This window comes from Apteryx rowi, unplaced genomic scaffold (assembly GCF_003343035.1).
Source record: "Apteryx rowi isolate R43461 unplaced genomic scaffold, aptRow1 scaffold_403, whole genome shotgun sequence".
NCBI classification, from domain to species: domain Eukaryota; kingdom Metazoa; phylum Chordata; class Aves; order Apterygiformes; family Apterygidae; genus Apteryx; species Apteryx rowi.
The window spans coordinates 263,864-285,567 of record NW_020450562.1 but is presented as its reverse complement, the minus strand read 5'-3'; the positions used below and the strand labels follow the sequence as shown (position 1 = coordinate 285,567).

The 21,704-nt window shown below is 42.3% G+C and overlaps 1 protein-coding gene across 1 annotated transcript in view; it reads right to left on the bottom strand.

The window, feature by feature from the left end:
- Positions 1 to 13,442: 13,442 nt before the first annotated feature.
- The window catches only part of PCYT1B (phosphate cytidylyltransferase 1, choline, beta), a 31,443-nt gene continuing 23,181 nt past the window's right edge, over positions 13,443 to 21,704 (bottom strand). Inside the window, exons 7-8 of the mRNA XM_026075436.1 lie at positions 18,886 to 19,074; positions 13,443 to 13,655 (exon numbers count right to left, since the gene is read on the bottom strand). Of these exons, the coding sequence (XP_025931221.1) occupies positions 13,443 to 13,655; positions 18,886 to 19,074 (402 nt within the window). The remainder of the gene's footprint in view (positions 13,656 to 18,885; positions 19,075 to 21,704) is intronic.

Sequence of the window (21,704 nt, the reverse complement as noted above, 5' to 3'; positions counted from 1 at the left end):
CACAGTTGACATCTTTAAGGGCCTGAATTGGTTTCACACACTGTGGAGCTCAGTTTGTAATTTGGCAGCACAAGTTGAACTTGAGGCATGTGCCTAAAGAGGGACACACAAAGCTTCAGTTTGGAGCTCAGAATAATTTTAGAAATCACAGACTAAATCCTTAAAATGTTTTACTTGCATGTTCTGTCATAAAGCGATTTGAGCTTTTTTTTAGCTTTTATGGAAACCTACATTTGGGTGTTTCCAAGTCCATCTTCCTCCCCGCAGAGATCTAATATTAATCTCAAGCTTAACATCCTCTTTGTTTAGTTATTTGTAGAACTAGATGTAAATGCAATTGCTTCCACATTGTAGTACTCTGAATTCTCAGGTACGTTTAATCTGATCTCTGTTGTATCAGACTTCCAGGTAGATTTTAAGACTTTAAAACTTTCAATGTCTCTGATAAATATTTGTTTTATTTCTGTCCAATATGATTGCTGTACTTCCTTTCTAGGAGATTTATGAGTACAATTCTAGGGAGTCTTGACCTTATGAAAATGCTTCTTTTCACAAAAGACTCACACTTGCACTCTGAAGCTCCTCCACTTCAGTTAACTTTCAGTGATTCTTGTGGCATGAAACATAATTTGTTTTTAAAAAGGTAAAATTACATGCTAACATAGCTGTACTTCACAATTCTTGATTTTGCTGTTATGCCAGGAACTTGACATTAAAATGTTTACAAAGACAGCAGTTCTGTGGAAAACAAAATTGATTGTACTTGATTTGAGAGGAATTTTGAAACAAGTTTTGTTTTTTTGGTTTTTTTTTTTTGCTAATTGTAAGTCTGAAGATACATTTTCCTACAAAATAATGGAAATGCAAAAGTATTTGTGGGAGACTGGCTTTTTGAAAAATTGTTACTGCAGGAATTACTCTGGGTCCATCATTTTTGCAAATATTTGTTCTACTTTATTCCTTTTTCTATACAAATATGTTCCCTGGCTTCTATAGGCTTGCAGCTTTAAAAAAAAAAAAGTGGTGTTGGGGGAATGTGTACCCTAATGTATTTTGGAATAAAACTTATTTTTTCTCTATTGTATTGTAGTCTGAGCTCAGAAACTTAAGCGACTTAATTTTTTGACTCTGTTTTGCTCTCTCTCCTTAACTAGCCCTCATTGCTCCTTTCTCAGAACACTAATAGAGATAAAAAAAAAAAAAATCAGGCTTATCTAGAAACTGCCATTTCTGCATAACTGCCTAAAATAGAACATCCTTGGCAAGAACCCCAAATTCTCCTTTCTCACTTTCTTAGAGGAATCCAGGAAAAATTGTATTTCAAGGGACTTTGCATTAAATTGAAATTAAATAAATTTGTTTAGCTGCTGGGAACTTGACCATTTGAAAAGATGAGTTTCATTCATGTTTCTCCAAGTACCTGGTTTGGGGGGGGATGCACACTCATGTTCGGAAAAGGTGTTAGCATTGGCAATAAAATCAAAGGAAAAAATCCCGTACACTTGCATAACAAAACAACTAGACAGCTAGGGAAACTACAATAGTCTAGTTGCAATTTTAGTGCAGTTTGCAGCATACATAAGGTATGGGTGATACCAGAGCTCCATAACTGAGCTCTTTTTATGCTTGACCTTTACTGTTGATCAAGGTTTAATAATTTATTGATTGAATATATCAATGTAAGTAACGGAAGGGAGAATCTAAGTGCTCAAATCATGGTTGTTACTGTGGTAGCAGCACAACTTTACAGCTCTTCACACTGCTGGTTCGCAGATGTGCTGGAGTTAGTGGGACCAAACTCTGAGTGATGCTGAAGGTAGCAGCTGAGCTACCTATTTTGCCAGTGGTGATACTTGCTTTTAAGTAAATTTGAAGCCCGCGGTCTTGGCCACTTGTATTTCTGTGGAGTACAGTGTTTCCTTTGATGTTCAGTATTATTCAGGATCGTCTCCTGAAATCATGCTTGCTTCCCAGAAGTTTTTGGTCTCCTGACGTTTAAACAGTAGAAACTCCTGTAAAGGTTTAGAAACAAAACCTGGTTATGGTGGATGTTTTAAATTGTTTTAAATGAACCTGTATTTCCAAAAATCCTTAGGACTCCAGTTATTTTCAGTGATAGTTCATGATGGAAATGCGTACCAAAAAGATTATTTGAATCTGCAGAACAACTGTTGCAAAGAGCCCCTTACGCTTTGTGTTACTAAATAGCATGTTTAGTGCAATAGTTCAGGAATTGAGAAACGAGAGGGAAGAATTCAAAAGGTAGATTTAAGAATTACATGTTTTAAATAAAACTCATTTGAAACTACTAGAATGTTTTTGAGGCAGTATACTTTTACTGATCAGGGAAACATATTTTCATTAGGTTTAGTAGATTTTTTGGGATATTATAGTTCAGAACAAGGATTGGCTATACAGATATATATTTTCTACTGGAGTTTTTCTTAAAATTTCCGTTAGCATTACCAATGAAGTCATCTGTATGAAGGTAACTTCCTAGGAGTATACGTTATGTCTAAGTTACTTTATTCCATGGGTCCCTTGGAAAAGTGTTGCAGTTAGGAATTACTAAGGATCCCATGAGAACTGTTGCTGGAAAATAACTTTGGTACCTGATCACCCTGCGTATCTCAGCACAGTTTGTTGCCACACATTTCTTTTGCTTGAAGCATGTAATTTGTATTTCTGAGCATCTTCTGTTTCGTTTTTTTTGTTCGGGTTTTTTTGCTGCTATATGAATCTCCTTGAAGCCAAAATTTCTTGGATGATTCTAGGCAGTTTGAAATGTCTGTTGTAAAATAACACCCTAATATTTTACCTTGAAATTTCCTCAACTTCCCATAGAGTTTTACAAGTGTTTGTAACTTATTCAAGAAGATTTGGAGGGGGGGGGGAAGAAGGTTACCAAGCAATTCCAGGACAGGAAAATGCCTGGAGACTCAACTTAGCTAACACAAACTTTCTTCTTTAGTCATAAGCGGGGCCCAGTTTTCTTTCCATTGAAGAATTTCTTTCTCAGCTTCAGATGAGAAGAAATCTGTACATTGTATTTTTCCCCCCACACTGCTTACCTTTTGACACGTAGGATATTCACAGGAGAAAAGTGATTGATTAAGTAGCTCAAAATTGCGAAATCTTGTCAGCATGTATTGCATAATATTTGCCAATAGCTGTCTGTAGGATGGGAGGTAACTAGCTACAGCAAGAGTATAATTAAGATTTATGGCTCCAGGACACAGGCTTATGTGGGAAAACAATTTATGATAAAGGATCAGTTTCTCACTATACAATTCATATATTTTTTAGACTGCTGTAGACTCATCATTATTCAGTACTTAAATTTGTTACTTTCAGTGGAAACAAATCTTGCAGTAGGCAGCTTTCAAACATAGTTGGCATGCAAAACTTTTCAGGTGAGCTTAATAGAAAAATATTAAATTTACATTGTTTGTCAGATTAGTTTATATTTGTAATTTGTCTTTGAGGCTGTTCATACTTTAACCTTTTGTATCATCTCCTCCAATGGTAGAGTAAAATTAAATGACTTAAAGTACAGCAGGTGTTATTTGCCAAGAACACCACACATTCAGAAACTCATTACAACAATCTGAAATCTGTTCTCCAGCTAATGCTTTGGATACATTTTTCTTACATCTTTCACCCAAACTGTCCCCCTTTCTCTCTCCTAATCCAAAGGCAACAGGCATGTCACTTTGTTTCTACTTGATGCAACTAGGAGACTTGATTTGAGAGCTGTAATAAGACTTTTCTCCTTAATCAGTGTCATTGCAAATTGTTTTCTTGAAATTAATGAATACATAGACACATATGAGTGCTTTTATTTAAAAGACTTTTTTTCAGAAGAAAGCTTCTGTTCTGCCAGCTTTCAAGGTCACAGGTTGATCTGTGTTTTGGTATTGCCAAGCTCTCCCAGGACAGCATTATTAGAATTTGCTTGTGGTTTTCAAAATTGACTCCAGCTTTCTTCCTGTTAATGAGATGGAGATCATTAAAATGTAGGAGCTGTTCTGATATGCTTGAGGTTGTCCTGTGGTGCGCTGGTCTTTTGATATGCTTTCTGCAAGGAACTTGCCTCTCTCTCTTGCTTTGCTCTTTTTTTGTGGTAATAAATCTCTTCATAAGAGAATACTTGATATGATGCTTGGGGCTGTGGAGGACCCACACTTAGAAGATGATTTAGTTTCGCATCCACTTGAAGAAACCTATTTTTTCTTGTGCAATACAGACAGACCTGGTTGTATGGTAGTTCTTCTGTCTCTAGATGCTGGTGAACTAAAGGTTAAGTTTTATCAGTGGGGAAACAATGTTTTTCCCTTCTTTATTAAAAAAAAAAAACTGTCCATTTTCAGTATCATACACTAATGCTTGAAAGCTGCCTGCAGCATAATGTGCTAAGTAAACTGGTGCGCTCCTGTACGTCGTAATATGCAGGCTTACCAGTTTTACAAAGTATTTCACAAATACGTTATCAACCACTCGTGATGTGTAAAGAAGTTGGAGGTAAGTTTTGTTTTGGTATATTTAAATATGTTTTGTCTTGTTATTACTTTGTACAATTTATGGTGCAAGTATTCCAACTTGCTGGACATTGTGCTTTATAGCATGAGAACTAAGTTTCTGGTTTTTAGTGACATACAAAAATATTTCATCAAGGTGCTTGATACAACTGTCAGTGCTCAAATATATGATTAATTTCTAAACTTTTGTTTCTAGATAAACAGTTGAGCAGTTAGATAAAGCAGATGCAAAACCAAAAGATCATCTGGGGCACTTTCCTGCGGGAGGTATTATTTCATTCAGTTAACGGGCCAAGTCAGTTCTGCTGATGGCTTGGTAATGTTGCCGCTCTTCACATAATGACTAGCTGCATTTTATTTAGCTTCTAACTTGTGTGTGTTATTCTGTGTAGTGTTAGTTTATCCATATGTTCTTAATGATGATTGGACTTGAATTCCTAGAAACTGGAGGACAAAAAGTGTCAAAGCAGAAGTGTTTGACCTGCTGGCATTTTTTTTTCCTGATATTTCTTGTAAAGTTACAGACAGTGAGCTTGCTGGTCTTTTCTGATGGGTCTCCATGTTCTCTATGTGAGTGTTTGGTACGAGTCTGTGCTGTGGGAATGTTTGAAGAAAAAGTACTTGGGCAAAAAAAAAAAAAAAAGGCAAGATTTGCTGTGGTGTTTGGATTAATACTTAATTTGGAACTACTAATTTGGGGGGAAATCTTGTTAATTCTTATACAGGATATGCCTTGCAGATATTTATTTGTATGTGAACAATGGGAGTATTTAAAATGTGTGTCTGCCTTCGTATGCTTAAACACAAGGATCGCTGGTTCGAGATAATGGACGTTTTTCTCTTGATCAGTTTAGTCCACTTAAATATTTAAAGAATTGATATAGTGCTATATTTTGTAAACCAGAAAATTGTCCCTTGCAACCATATGTTTGTTCCTGCATATCGCAGTCATTTAAAAAGAGTAAAATCAAAAAATCCTTCTGATTCCTGGATCCCTGTCTTTCCCCTGCTTTTGTTTGCACCTTTCCTGTAAATAGGGGAAGGTAATACAGGGTTTGGGGACTTCAATCACACCCTTTCTATATCTCCTCTGCACAGTGGAGTGTTGTCCCGTGGTCTCATCTATCTATTCGTGTGTCTCCTAGGACTTCATTTGAGAGGCAGCAGGCAGCAGGTTTTGGTGCTTGCTGGGCCCTGCTCACTGTCTCCCATTGCACTGTTTGATGCCCTAGGACTGAGCGCGCCAGCCCGATGCCTGGGCAGGACCGACCCAGAGAGCTGCCCCGAGCTCGGGGACCCGTCGGCGCAAGGAGTGGCACCTTGGGGCGGCCCTGGGCAGCGCTGCGGGACTTGTAGCCGTGCAGCTCACCTGCCCTCGCAGAAAGGTTTTGAAGCGCATGAGCTTGGCGGCGCCGCTGCCTCCTCTGCTGACGAAGGAATTTCGGCCTGCTCTAAGGAGAGGAAGAACCGCGGGTCTCTCCCTTGCGCTTGTTCAAGTTGGTTATTGGCGGAGAGCAAGGCAGAGGAGGGGGTTGTGTGTGTGTGTGTCCGTCTGTCCTCCCGATGCCTGTCCAGGCTCTTCCAGGTATTTATGGTGCGATTGCTCTGATTATTTAATGTAGTTTGGGCAGCAAAATGAATCCCCTTCTGTGGAGATCAGACTTTTATCCAGAACCCTAATGTAAATTGAAAGCTGAGCTACCAGAACAATGAGTGGAAAACGTTGAAAGTACTCAAAATCCTGATGGCTCCCCAGAGATCACAGGTTTCCTGCATAGCACAGACCATAAAGTATTACCAGGGAATTTTGGATCGAGCTCGGTAACCTTTTAAGCCTTTTAGGGGACAGCTGTCTTTTGGTAGGGTGAAACTGTCTTTTGTGAAGGGTTAAAGGAGGTAATATTTTCAAAAGCATAGAACGTAGTCTTTAAATGTTTTTCCTGTTTCTTTTCAGATTATATTTTACCTTTCCCTAATGTATGGAACAGGCTCTTCACTTTGTGTGAAAGCAAAAAGCTGCCTTACCGGCCTTCTGTACTATTTTAGTTTGTATCCAGTCATCATAACTTAGCTAGCTAGTGAATATGTAATTGAAAAATGTTCCCCGTTTGGATAGAAGTGTAGTTCAAGTCTTAGTCCACCAGATCGGAAAATATGCTTGCAAAGGACCCAAATTTATTTGTATGCAGATAATGAAAAGAAAATATATGCTGCTGGTCTATCATGAGTGGTAACAACTCCCAGTGTTTTGAAGTTCAGTTTTTCTTTGTCTTGAGTCCTTTGGCAATGAAAAGGGACTTTTGATCTGTGTGGGCTTTGCCAATAGGCAAGCTGACGTGGACCACGTGAGTCTTGTGAATGTGAGGAAGGAGCCTGCAAAGGCCCAGGTCTGTGAGCACCAGAGCTGTTTGCCTCTGCGCAGCAAGCACAAAAGCAAGCCCCAGTGGGAGGCTCCTTAGTGCCTTGGCAGCTCCTGGAGGAGCTGGGTTAGCCCCACCTTGATGCCTGCGTGAACTTGGGCCTGAGGGTTTTGGGGGGGGGGGATGAGAGGCAGCAGTCTGGCTTGGATACAGGGCTGCTTCTGATCCACTGTTTCTCATAGAGGGAAACACTGATTTTGTTTTACATGCTTTTTGCTTTTACGTGTTTGATGCTGTTTTGGGAAGGCTTCTCCTTGGGGCAGTGTGTGCAGTTCCGATGAGGGGAGAAAAGAAGGATATTCAAAGATTAACAGGAGCATTTGCGTGTGAAAGCCACTAAGGCTATTGGGAACCTATTTCATAATGGGACAAAAAGAACATGATGTTTTAGAGTGGAGGAAAAAAAGAAGGTGGAGAGAAAATTTAAAAAGAGATGGAAATAAAAGTGTGAAAGAACAGTTTGAATTGAAAAAATGTGTTGGCCCGACCATAAGCTGGCCATGAATAAGTTTTGAGGCAGGAGAACTGAAGATTTTTATTTGAAGAACTGCTTGTAACATGGGAGTCTGCTGGATAGTCGCAGTTGCATGCAGCACAGCATGGTTTGACATAGGAAAGAGCCTGAATTTTTGCTGGAGTCCTGGTCCCGAGTTCCCTAATTAGCACAGCAAAGAAAGGCGCTCAGCTATTTTTGCTGTGTTGCGCATCTGTCTGCTTGGGCTCTCTGCTCTCCCTCGGGCTGAGCTGCAAGGCAGCGGCCTTGATTTCCATTCAGGCCCTGAATGCTAATGCTGCCCTTTCTCACGAACGCCAGGAAAGAGCCTTTGCTTCTGAACTAGAAGGGCAAATGGATAGAAAATATCTACGTGTGTGCATGTTTGGGAGACACATTTTTTGAGGGGAAAAAATAAATCTCTTCAGGATGAGATCAGAACAGGGGCCTTTAAGATAATGTGCTGCCTAAAGGAGTCCCAAGGCAAGAGAAAAATCCCTTGGTCCATTTTATGGTCCATCTTCAGCTCCATCACAAGTTGAGCAAAACTGCTGCTTAATTGGGAATTATGTGCTGTTATATAGGACTCTTTTCCCATGATGGCTTGTTATTACTGTATTTTTACAGGCAAGTTTGAGGCAGAGTCAAACCCTACCTTTGATGTGCGCAAAGCTGTTGAACAGAGGACTTAACAGGACTAAAGTCGTCTACCAACCGATATGCGCAAGGACTGATATGCGCAAGGCTGCGGAATGATTAACAAGACTGGAGAAGTGAAGTCTGCCACCTGGAATCTGCACGGACCCCCGGGGAGGGGAGAAGCAATACGGAGGTGTTGTGGTCTTGCCTCGCTAGCAGGGTCCTCCCRAGCAGACAAACAGACAGTCCTGTGATTGCGAAACTTGCTAAAAGTCAGCAAAAGCAGTGTTTGCCCAGAGCCCCAGCCGTATGGAAAGAGACTTGGGAGCTAGGAGAGTTTGAGCAGGGACGGGAACGTGACCTGAYCATCCTCTCCGGCTGGACCGTGAGTATTCCCCCCCYCCCCTTTTCCTGGGACGCTGGGTTAAGGGAACTCCTCGAGGTTGAGAGCCCTCTCACTAGGAGAGTGAACAAGAAAGCTTTCAAGTAGGGATGAGCAGTGCTTCCAATTAATAACGCAGTAATCGACGGTTTCAGGTTATCCTTTCTAAATTAGTAACTGATGGTTTTGTGTTATCCTTTCTAAATTAGTAATCGCATTATTTTAATGGATGTTACTAATCCAAGAACCTATGTGAGGAAATAAACTTTTTTTATTATTATTATTATATTACTGTCTCAGTCATTGCTATCAAACCTTCATAGCGTGACAGTGCGACATATATGTATTTTTTTAATTTTAAAGTTTGATTCATCTTTCTTGAGCCCTGAGTTAAATCATCCATGTGAGTGAACTTACGAAGATGATATATTTTATGCGTAAATGACAGAAGAAAGTAAAACTAAGCAAAGTACTCTAGGTGTTACACCAGAGCCAGCAGAAGAGCTCTCTGCATTGTACTGTAGAATATCATCTTTGCCTCTTCAGTCAAATTTCAAACGTTCTTCTACCCTTTCTATATAAGCTTATATGAATTTACAGTGGAGGCTTTCTGACCACTTCCAGTTGTGCTCTTTGATAAAGGGTTTCTATGGTGCAATAAAGTACCGGTTATAAAACTGAAAATGCATTTCGGTTCGGACTCCTCAGTTTAAAGTTCATTCCAAATCTAACCAACTTGATATTTGGCTTGTTTGTAACTGAGGGAGATAATTAACACAGGGTGGTGCAACTCTTGCTTTGTGTCCTATTGCCTGGCAGGGCCCCACTTCGTAGTGGGTTAAGCCCATAGCTTTAAGCAAGGCTTGCTGTTGTGCCTTCCCAGACTGCTGTCAGCTATGTGTGTGCACGCATGCGTGTGTGTGTGTGTGTACATACACGTGTGTGTGCAAAACCAGCATCTAAAAGGCTTGTGGGAAGATACCAGCCAGAAATGGTTCCTATCTATGGACCTGCTGAGGCAGCTCCATGGCAAAGACAAGCAGCAGGACTGCAGCTGGGGAGGTTTTCCAAGACCCCCTGGTCCTTGGAGCATACGAGGATGTCTTGTATCTCCTGAGTGATACAAGACACTGCTTGAAACAACCACGCATCCATCTTTGTTACTAAAGCTTGTATTAGCAGGGAGGATTTTGGTGTGGATTCTGTGCCTTTAAATAGTTTCTCTGCTGTGCAGAATGACTTTGAAATTTGTCCTTAGTCTGTAATTAAAAATGTCTCAGCTGGGAAGTCCTAAGTCCTTGTCTGCTGGTTGAGCTTCTCCCTGCCTGAGGCAGGATGGTAAAAAAAAAAAAAGAAAAGAAAAAAAAGAAAAAAAAGAAAAAGAAAATCTTTTTTGCAGCTGCTGTGATAGTAACTTTTTTCTTACAGAAAGGAAAAGAAGAAGGGGAAGAGCAAAGCAGGAACACTTATGCATCAGACTGACTTAACTGGAGGAAGAGTCAAGTCCAAAGCCCAGTGTCAGGAGTTATATCCTATGGCTAATGTTTTCTGCTGGAGTTTTGCATGAATCTGGCAGAGCTGCAAACCATCTTGGCAACAGGAGCATCACAGCTGCTGCTACTGGGGAAGCTTTTCAGAAGTGAAAACAGGATGGTTGCAAAAGCACTGCCTCTTTCTCCCACTTAGAAGTAAAAATTAAAATAGTGGAAGTCCTGATTCCGCTGTGTTTGGGCAGAGGATGAGGGAACCCTAAAACTTGCTGGTGTCTAATGTTGCGCCTTGCCTGAACAAGGCACAGCCCATCACTTCTTGCTGGCTGATGCACAGGGTGGTGAGGTGTTCAGTTTGGCAGCATTTCTCCATCTTTAGTTTGCAGCCAGAAAAAAGTGCGTGAAGCCCAGGAGAGAGGTGAGGCAGTCAGAGCAGCAAGAGGAATTGGTACCTTGAGCAGCAGGATCTGGGGCGGGTTGGAGAGGCCACTCAGGTGGTGTTTGTGAGGGCCTGAAGCGCTGGGGTGCAGAGGACGGGGCTAACAAGCACTGTGCTATCAATGGGGGCTATACCAGGGCCTGTGTTTGGGTAGTCTTGTAATTATGAGCTCAAAGGTGCTATAAAATGAAGGTGAGAGGCAGCAATGTCTGTTGTACACCATTTATTTTTCATATGGAGTTTGGCTGATAAACAGGACTGAATTAAAGCAAAACTCATGAAAAATAAAACCCAACCATGACTCAGAAGTGCAAAATTGCCATCCATATGTCCAGAGACGATGAGGTTCTGATTTGCTGGAGATAGCACATGGATATTGGTGTCTGTACCAGCAGGGCAAAGGCTTCAGCTTACTAATATTCTAAATGCAAAAAAGATGTCTGGTACAGTAATATGGCTTTGTCACGGGGTGGCCACCTGTGACTCTCTGAGAAACAGCTTCAGTTAAAAAGAGGTCATTTTGGTGAGGTTTTTCTCCAGTTCCTATTTACAAGTCATGGATGCTGTCTTCCACTCAAACCATTAAACAAGGGCTGCTGAACAGTAAGCGCTGTGAAATTAAAACAAGAACATAACTGTAAAACCCAGTAACAACAAAACCCTGCCCGCCTCCATTACGTTTGGACATGGCTCATTGTATAAACAGCACCAGTAGAGAGCAGACTGTTCCCACGGTGGAGGAGTGGTTGTGATGGGAAGACTCAGACTTGCAAAGATCAGAAAAACTAACAAGTGCATCCCAGATATGAAATTACAGTAACAGGTTGCCTAAGGCTGAGGAAGGTCTTAATTGCATCATCCCACTGGCTGTGGCCCTCTTGCACTTTCTAGTGAAAGTAGCAGTTCACCCTATTACCTGTCTTTTGCAGCTGTGTGAAGAAGGAATTAGTTTGGTCTCCAGAAAACAAATTATGCCATGAGAAATTATTTCTTCAGTCTTGTGATGTCCAGCGAAAAGAAGAGAGTCCAGCAAAGTTTTCTTGAAGAGAAGTTGGTTATTCCTGAGGGAGGGAGGGAGGGAGGGATAAAAGTTGTTGGGAATGAACAAAGCACGGGGCTGCTTTGGTGCCTGGTTGTGAGGGTCTGTCATTGGAAAAGGTATTTGAAASGGAGGGCGTTGGCAAAGGAAGGGGAGTAGCCTGGGAGGGACGGCTGCCAGTAGAGTTACTACTACGACGCGTGCTCATGCACTCGGGGCCTCGTTTGACAGTTGTTTTTATTCCAGAATGAACCGTGGCAAGCTCGCCTCCTTCTCCTGCCAGAAGCTTTCCCAGCCTTTTGTGCGCTGCCTGGGCAGGAGACGAGCCGCGCAGACTGGTGGCGTCTGCAGCAGGTTGCTGTGATGAGTTTGCCACTGCAGGGAGCGGTGGCACAGCGGAGGCCGCACTGCTGTGCCCCCTTGAGCTCTGCGGGCTGCCCAGGCTCAGGCAGCCGCGGCCCCCTTGGCCTGTTGGCTGGGCACCAAGGCCGATGGCAGGCTGGGGAGCCTCAACGGTGCCAATGCACCGAGGCAAGTGCAGGAGCACAAATCACATCGTTGCTTTGACACCCTCTGGACGCACCTCAGGGGGATGTTTGATGCGGCTTTCTGAGCTGCAGGACAGGGCAGGGAGTCCCTCCCTGCTCGTAAATCCCGTAACTCTACAGCCATCTTGCAGGTGCTAACTGAGAGGCTGAATGGCGCAGCCAGGTTACTGCCAAGCTGGAAGAAGGTCAGTTCGGATGCTAATGCGTTGAGGGGAGGGGAAAGCTTCATTAGTCCTAAAATTTCTGTGGTTCTGCTTGGGGGGTGAGGGGTGGTGTAAGGGTGTCACATGGCAGGAGAAGAAAAATCCCCATGCCTAATCCTACTTAAAATGTTTCTTTTTTTTTTTCCCAACCTTTTCTTCATGTTAGGATAGAAGAATGGCCCCAGGACCCCAAACCAGGGGGAGGGTGTCTACAAATATACTGTTTAGAGTTTTGTCAGAACTTTGTTTAACCTGATTAGTAGAACGTGAGAGGGCAGAAGCACTGTTGTGCTCACGGTTTGGTGATAATGTAGCTGGTTGTGGTGGGGTTTCCTAGAAGTCTCTTCTTAGGCTGTGAGATCCCATGTATGTTTTTAGAATTGACCAGTAAAAGTTGCCAAAGTCTTCAAAATAAGTATTTTTCCCATCAAGAAATTCCAACTTTCTTTCCTTTACTTTGCTGCCTCCAAAACGCAACACCAGAGAGCAAAACAGAAGTTATCAGGTAGCTGTTCAGGCACTAGGAACACGGAGGGGGATTTGATAAAGCAAAGGAGATTCACACAGCCTGAATCTTTACACCTCCTGTATAGAGGCTTGGTCAACAAGCAACACTGAACAGCTTGACTATATTCAGTGAATTTCCATTATCCCAGCTAGGCAGCTCTCCATTTCACTGCTGTGGTTTGGGTCTGGGGCAGATTTGGTTTGAAAAGAACATTTTATTTCCTGTGCCTAAAGATTTTTTGTTGCTGTGATGCCATTCCTTCATGTGCTAGAAGAGCTCAAGGCTAGCAGGGTCCAGATACAACTACACCTTCTCTTTCCACAGGCTGCGGCTGTCGTTTGCTTGTGTGCTGGGTCGGGCATAAGGGTTGGCATTGCTTCTCCTACCAGTCATCCTCAGTGCAAAATCCCCTGCCGATCCGGCCTGGCCCACAGTAGCAGTAAGCAGTGACACACAGACAGGACTTGCACAAAGGTTTTATGTTTTCCAGCCAGCCACCTGGTACTGTGTCTGGCAAGCGCTGCTGGTGAGGCACCCGGCCACCACGAGGAAGCGGGGATGGGATAAGCTCTTCCTGAGATCTCGTCCCTTGCTGTGCTCCGGTCTGTTTGTGACAGCTTCTCCCAGAGCATGTTCCTGGCTGTCAGAGATACCCCAGATGTTCCTCGCACCTTTCCTCCCCATCCAGTGGTTGAGTTCATAGCTTGTTCTTCTGTCCCAAGGTTAAAAAATATATTCTCATTTTACTTTTCATCTTCATCTCCCTCGCTCATGCTGCTGAGGGAGGCAGAGGCAGCTTTTGGAGAGGAGGGAGGGGAAGCTTTATTGAAGAGCCAAGGAAAGGGTGGAGATGGAGAACGGGATGGAGAGCGGCCTCGCGTAGGGCTGCTGGTTGGGCTCTGCCTCGGAGAGAAAGCCTGGAGCATTCGACCACTTCGTTCCTGGAACATCTGCTTCTGCAAAAGCAAAGGGAAAAGATGTTCTTGGAGTAACACATCTAGAAGGAGGAAGATGCGCCTGTGGGCAAGGGGGCTGATCTTTGTGCTGCCTCTCTCACCTGGGGGAGGATGGGGGAGCAGAGGCTAGGCTTCTGCTTCGACACACAGCCAAGGATCATGGTATCCAGTTTGTCCTCCCATCATCCCAGACTTCGACTTAGCCTCTAATACTCAGCTCGTAATAAGTTGTTTTTAATGTCATGGGGTTTTTGTCTTAAGGCACCCACAGTATGAAAAAAATGTGTATTATCCTCAGTCAACTAGAGAGAACTTCCTCTGGCTGTTTTTAGACTTGAAGGTCAGACTGTGTCTCCAAAAGCTAGTTCTCTGTCTATACTTCAAATGCTCCTTGTTCCCAGGACCTTTTCCTCTCAGTGTGCTGGGATGGACCAGTCGTCTCCTGCTGCATTTCCTGGCTAGTGTAGACTTTTGTCCCCTTCCGTCCTCAAGGGAAGGTGATAGCCCAGCGCCTGCCACTTCCCCAGCTACCTGGAACACACATGCTCCAAAACCTTAATGGGGGCAGGAGGGGTAGGAATGTCAGAATTCACATGTCTTTGTTAAAAAGAGAAACAAGTGTGAAGCTGTATATTCTGCTTTGGGTTTTATTGTCATTTGCTTTGTAAGGCTGAGCAGGGATCTGTCAGAGCTGGTGGGGTGGAAGGGGACCGCCTTTTCAACCAAGTGGTCTGCTACACGCTAGTGCCGTATGTGGCCTTGCAGTTAGGCTATGGGACTGGGTTATAGGTGATCTGGCTTCTACTGCACAGCTGCTGCAGGCCTCATGTTGAAAGTGTAAAATCTGGGTGCCTCATTTCTCCTCCTGGAAATGGGGAACAAGAACTCTTAACCCTTGCTTCAAATATTGGGAGGATCAAAGGAGAGGCCCAGCTCAAAGGGAAGAGCCAGCCCAGGCAAAGTTTCCTTGCCATTTGGGTCTGTGAGCAAAATAGTCCTGCAGAATATGTTCTAGGCTGCCTCTTTGGGCAGCAGAAATCCATTTTCTCAGCTTGTTTTCATTTTGTTCCTCCTCCCCTTCCCTCTGCAGTGACTCTGTCCTGTGATGACCTTCCTCCCTGCCATGAAGCATGTGGCTGTCCATCTTGTCCCCCCCCACCTTTGAAACTCAGTAGGAAACTACATTTCCTGCAAGAGGGAGGGGGCAAATGCTAGGGGTTTTTTTGTCATGTTTCTGTTTTTTGCTAATCCAGGGGGTTAAAGATCAAGCACAAGTAACAAACTGGGCTGTAACTAAGTGAGCTCCCTCACCCAATTTACATGTTTATTGTGTTGTCCTTTATTAACTTACTTGTAGAGCCTGGATTTCACTGCAGTGCAGAATGACAGAACAGTTCCTGCCTAGAGACGAACTTAGCAACGCTCCCGTGCATAAAAACCCACAGCACGTAACCTGCCCCTGCACTACTGCTAGGTCCAAAATAGTCAATACTTCCTAAATCTCGACAGTTAGCAGATGGTGGTTGCTCCTGACAAATGTTGCCAGCCTGCTACAGAAAGAAGTACTTGGATAGGGGCGGGCTTATGCTGGTGAGAGCTGTGAGAACAGCATCAGAGCTTGCAAAGCCCAGGAGCCGCTTCAAATTCCGTGGCAGAAATGCAGCATTTCTGTTTAGACCAAAGCCACTGATGTTTTTGTTGGTTTTGATGTAATCTGTTTTGTTCTCTCACTGAAAATAACTCCCAACAAAAATGGAGTTTGACATGAAATATTTTTTTCCTGGACAAGCAAAACATTTTGACTTCCTCTTGCCCCTGGCCCTGAGACTTTACTGACCAGTTCAAAAAGCTCAATAATGTTACAATGCTTCGGGTACTGGTGTTGGGGGAGATTCAGGTGGCACAGCCTGGCCAGCTGCTGCCCCCTTGGCAGCCAGCACTTGACTGTCCCTTGGGCCAGATGGGCTGAGGGCAGAGAGTCCCACCTTCCTGCTAAGGTGGTCAGTAGAGCTGTGGGACAGCTGCCTTCTGGTCCCTGCTCCAGCAAAGCTTTCGTTGCTTGAGTGGGTGGAAGAGGGAGTGCACTTGCACTGTTGGCTGTGTAAGTGCCCAGCCAGTCCACATTGCCTCCTGAGTCCTTGATTGTGCATTAGCCACCAGGTTGCTGGCTCAAACCCGAAGTTGTTGCAGGAGGAGGGTGGTGGTGGTGTAATTCATCTGACTTCAGACTAATTATTTTCCCCTCCAGCTGTACTCCAGCAAGGTCAGAAAGTTGTACCTGTGCAGCTTCACAAGCAAGGTGTTCCTAGTGTGGGGGGTGGCCATTGGGTGCCGAATAAATAAAATTATAATTATAAATAAAATAGATCACTTGAAATACAGGAAGGTTAGGTGAGGTTGGCTGTGTTCTGGACCATTAGCAGAGACAGCAAAAGAATTTCAAAGCCTTGATTCAAGCAAGTTCAGATACATCCCAACAGTTCAGGGAGATAATACTTCGCACTTGACAAACTTACTACTGGACAAAAAATATTCTGCCCATTTCTGAATTTTTTGGCTTGTTATTGATTTCACACTATTTAGAATGGGATCTGTGTACATGCACATATCCAGTTACATGAGGCTGGGCAAAAGAAATTGCACTGCCTACGTGTTGATACTCCTGCACCTTACAGAACAGGCGACAACTGGACTGCTGCTTTCCAGCTGTTGATTCTTCCCCAGACTTCCAAGGATGTGCTGAGGCCCAGGCTGTGGAGGTGCAGTGTGGCCTAAGTGCCAGCCCTGGAGTCCAGTCACAACCTGTAAGGAGATTCATCTGAGCCACCACGGATGTCTGTGGTTACGCAGCCGCTTCCTGGTGCGGCCAACCTTGGCTCCCTTGATGATGGTAATAGAGGGAAACTGGCCCTTTGAAGGGACTAGTCAGCGACTGAAATGCAGCTCTCCACTTGTAAATGTCTGAAATTAGGTAGAATTAACCGCACTGTCTCTCACTTCTGTGGAGCTACGTGTCTGTCTTAGGGCTTTGTGCCAGCCTGTGCTGTGTGATACTCTCTCAAACCAGAATAAAAGTTTCGTGCCATGTTGTTGTTGTTTCTGACACCTCTGGGACTCTCTCTCGAAGAAAATATGTACAGACAATTGTACGAGTGGGCAGAATTACAATTAAATTATGTACCTCTTTACAGTTTGAAAACTGACATTCTGACCTTTTTCAGAAACTGGTATTTTTTGCGGGTTACATGGCCCTTACTTTACTTTTAGAAAACTGATGCTAGCATAAAGCGTATTATAACTATCTGTGAAATAATAATAGCATATTAATGGATGCAAATTACTGATCTAGGAATCTAACATGCCCATAATGATTCCTGTACTTTTAATGTCAACATTAAAAGCAACATCTAACTAACAGTGATATGGTAAATTAATGTTAATAACAGCTTTGACACTAATAGCAAGTTATCGTTATTTGAAAAAAAAAATCTTTCCTGTTGGCAGGCTCAAGCTGATTGAAAAAAAAAAACAACAGCACCTCAGCTTACTGTTGCTGAAGCTTTTCCTACAACAACACAAGGAGATTTCTCTCTTCACTGGACACTTATGGACATTTTCCTAGCAAACATCTCCGTGATTGCATCAGGTTTCCTACACTAGCTGGGACACTAAATCAGAGAGTAAAACAGGAGGCTTCTCCTTCCCCCACAAAGACCTTTGCAGAGCAGTTTTTCTGTAATAAACTGAGTTCTATAAAAAAGCAGAGGGTTCTTTTAAAATGTCATCAGTATGCAGTTTGAGTGGGTAGAGGAGGGGAATGAGATCAAGGCTCTGAAATTCTGTCTTTGCACAGTTAAACTCATCCAACCTCCTATGGATTTCACATGATCCATTAGCTTTATTAATGCAGCACCTATGACCATAAGATCATCTCCAAATAGCTTGCAAAGCTATTTGGGAAAAACTTATTGGCAAAGCACTCCTGTGGATGTGGTCAATGCAGGCAAACCTGGACTTTTTCATCAGGATATTTACTGTCTTCCATTCCCCAAGGAAAATAATACATTGCCAGAAAAGAGCACTTTGCTAATGAAACTAGGTATCTACATGACTGTGACAGGCATTGTTTGGAGAGCTCTCCTCTTTGCATGGGACAGATATAGCTGTAAGGAGATTAAAAAGATGCAGTCTCTGTCCTGAAGCCTTCAGAGGCTAACTTTAGGCATTTCTCAGTTGAGTAGTACTCAACATGGCAAACGACTGACTGAAAGGACTGATGTCCAACAAGAAGGTCCAAGTTCTGTTTCAAACAACTGATAGCTTCTATGTTCACATTAAGCTTTGCTACTGATTTCAACGTAGCAAGGGGAAGTGTTGCGGGAAAACAAAACTTCCCAAGGATTGGCATGTGATGTAGCTCTCAGAACTGAAAGATGGGGACCAGGACAACTTCTGGGACTCCCTGCGTCATTGCCAACTTGCCACAAACTCATTGCATGATTTTGGTTTGCTCAGGTAAAGCCTTAGCGTTTCTCCCCAAAGTTATAATGTTATAAACTCTCAACTGCTTTTCCAATGCATCTGGATATCTTTGGCAGATTGGCTCTGGGGAGCCGCATGAATCCGAAGAGAGCTTCAAAAGTGCTTCAGTTTTACCTGAGACTTCTCTGCAGGCAATTAGATGAGCTTGGCTACTATACATGCAAAATCATTTTTCAGAACTTTAAACCAGTATTTTTTAAAGTTAGAAAACTCATCTTCTGTTGTTGAGTACAGAGAATGGAGAGAAGTAAACAATTAAAAAGCTTTTCCAATGTCCCTGTTTCCCTCACCACCTCCAGYGCATAATTTCTCCCTGATGTGTGTGTGGTCCTGTTTAATGCTGAAAGGGAGACTAGACCTGTATTTGCCTGTTTGTTTGGTAGTGTGTTGCTGCGAGGCAGTACCACTGAATGCAGTAATCTATCACAACTAACTTCATCCCAGAACATCACATTGGCAAATATTTCTGCAAACATAAAAGACAGAAATTGTCCCAAAGAAACAACAAAAGCGACAAATCCTTCCACTGCAGTTTTGGCATGCATTACTGGACTCAGCAAGCAGGTTTGACATTATCCTACTGTGCTGGCTTTCAAAACAAAGACTGCAGCAAAAGAATCTGCTCTTGATCTGTGTTACAGAGGATAAATAAAAACACTCAGATTTCCTGGGATGGCAAAATACCTACCCAAGCTCCATCCGGTCCAAACAGCTCTAAAAAGTTGCCAATAAATTCCCTGGACTTTTCTTCCCATTTCTGAATGAGGTCATGGCTCTTCTCTTCCACCTTGTTAACAAATTCTTTTGATTTTTCCTCTACATTCTTGACTTTTTCTTTCATTTTGTCCACTTGGTTTTGAAAGCGGTATTTCTTCTCCTGTTTTAGAAGTGTGGACAGAGAGATTATTATATAGAGACTTGACAATAATTAGCCACTGAGAGTAGGGAAGAAGAAAAAAATTACATTAGTGTTAAAATTACTTATGACGTTAGTTAAATATTCTCACATCGTATTTGAAAACAAAAATTTAATATTTATGTGTAATGAAATGCAAATAAGTAAACATTAAAAAACTTATATTGTGCTCATTGTTTATTATGTTTCATCCACTACAGGAATCTTTCCACATTTTCAAACTGGATGGACTTTAAAAATAAAATGGATCTTGTTATGATACAAGTGAGGAATTAACAGCTCCAACTTAGTAGTATGCAAAAGGCAAATTTCCCTGTGTTTCCTTGCAAATGCATCCCAGTGCTGACTTGCCATCACGGATGTTAACTTGGTCCAAAGTGCCTCTTTGGACGGACTTCTGCATGGCAGAAGAAAACCTCTGGTCACCTACAACTCTGGATAACATGAGATCCTCTGCCTGTAACAGAAAGATGTGCATAGGCCAGTCACTTGTGGCCAGCTAACTTACTAGAAAAGAGAGCAGACTCCTAATTGCTGAGTGATACAGAAAAAAGAGGTGGAAAGAGAAGGTGCTGTTAGGGGGCTCCAGTCTGGCCAAGCTCAAAAAATACTTCAGGTTAAAGGTTTTTGTCCTGAAATGCTTCTGTGCTCTTCAGAAGTAGAGCACGCAGAACTCACTAAAGGCTGTGCCCTTGGAAGATGTAATGACCTCTGCAGAAGCACAGCTCACTGTCAGCTTTTAATTTTCTGTGATTTTCATTTAACTGACTCTTTAATTTACTTCTAAAACAAATGCTGTTTATTTCCACTGTAGCAGCTTAATATACTGAAGTAGGGCTTTGGATCAGAAATATGCAATATAAACTTCTGACTCAAAAGATTTTGCTTCCTATGTGTTACTGCTTTCTTTTTGCTCTTCTTACATCTACTGCTAAGAAAGAGATTGTGGGGGCGGGGGGTTATTCTAGCTCATGAACTTCTAGAAAAACTGATGAAAGCCCAATTGTAGAATCTTTATAATAAGAACACGCACAACTTGGCCTCTAAATCTCAGGCCATGTACAGAAATGTTATTTTACATTTAAAAATTCATTGAATGCAATATTGAAAAAATGCAGCCATGCAAATACATATACCTAAATACTTGAGCATTCACATGTCTGATGTACTGGCATACTTCATTAACAAATCTAGTCTGTCATTCTGGATTTGAGAAGCATTGAAAATCAATTAGAGAAAAGCTTAAAATGCCCTTTCATTCTTAATCTCCAGAATGTAAACACACTTCACATTAGAAGTTTAAAATATGCCCACAATGTTTTTCAGCAGATTATTTTCAGTGCCAAATATTTCATGGAATTAACACTTCCATGTTATTTTAAAGGTGAAAAGGCAGCACTTCAAAGCAATAGCAGATGCAAGAATACAGAATGACATGGAGACATGTCTTTGCAGGCCACAAGGCCAAGCAAAATCAACAAAATCTGAAGAAACCTCACCTACTTTGCATCTAACGGATAACCAAACCTTCCTTTAACTATTTAGGAAACCAACTCTTTTCTGTCCTGATGAAATGCTGTTATTTATTTTGAAACACAAAAAGCCTCTGGCGAAAAGCAGTATTTCTGCATTTAGATTACTATAAGCTAAATAACCAAATGTCCGGAGGGACTTCAGAATACATTGGTGTCTTTGGTGGTGGTGGTGGGGGAGCATAAGTTATGTAACAGTTTCTTAACCTCAGAGCAGATAGAGAATAAATTTGAGACCCCCAAAGGAAAGTTTGCATCCAGTGTGCCTTAATCTAATGGATGTTTGCAATTGTGATCCTTATGGGTGGAATATTTACAGCAGGAAATTTTAAATATACTGTAAGCACTAAAAAGTACTAAAGAGGTGTAGGAAAGTGAAGAGAAGCATAATGAAGTAAATATTTATGTCCTGTGTTCTATGATGTATCTGCCAGACCTTAAAATAAGAAACAGATAAACAAAATCCTCACAAAAATGACACAATTCAGTCTGTCATAAGGGATTTCCTAGCTCCCAAATGAGAGGAAAGTCCTCCTGTGATCGAACCCAATCACAAGGAACCTTTCAGCGATGTGGGTTTTCCAGAGGCCTAACAGTTAAGACTTGAAACAGAAGATGGAGGAAAGTAAATTCATTTCTGCTAAGTATTTACTCCTTACTGGAGGGTAAGGTGCAGTTCTGTATGTGAAAACTGCATAATTTGAGCTGCTACCTTCTTTGAGCAATCCTTTTAAGTGGCACCCTTGCCCTATCTGTTATACTACATATTGTGATTTCTAATCTCTTCAGCGTCATTTAAACACTAGCTTCCTAACACACTTCCTTGTGTTTTAAAGGGCTTCTACAGAGCCATTTGTTTTGTTATTTTTATCTTGTCACTTTGTAAAGAAAGAGCTTGGATATCAGAATCTGTGCTGTCTTCTCACAATGGAAATAAAGAAAGAGTCAGTTCTTGGATCAGTGCTTGAGGGCACTAGGGCTGGGGGTTGGTTTCTTTCTTGATACTCAGTCACTTGCAGCTCAAGGAGAAACACGGAGCAGTAGCTTTGTTACGAACAT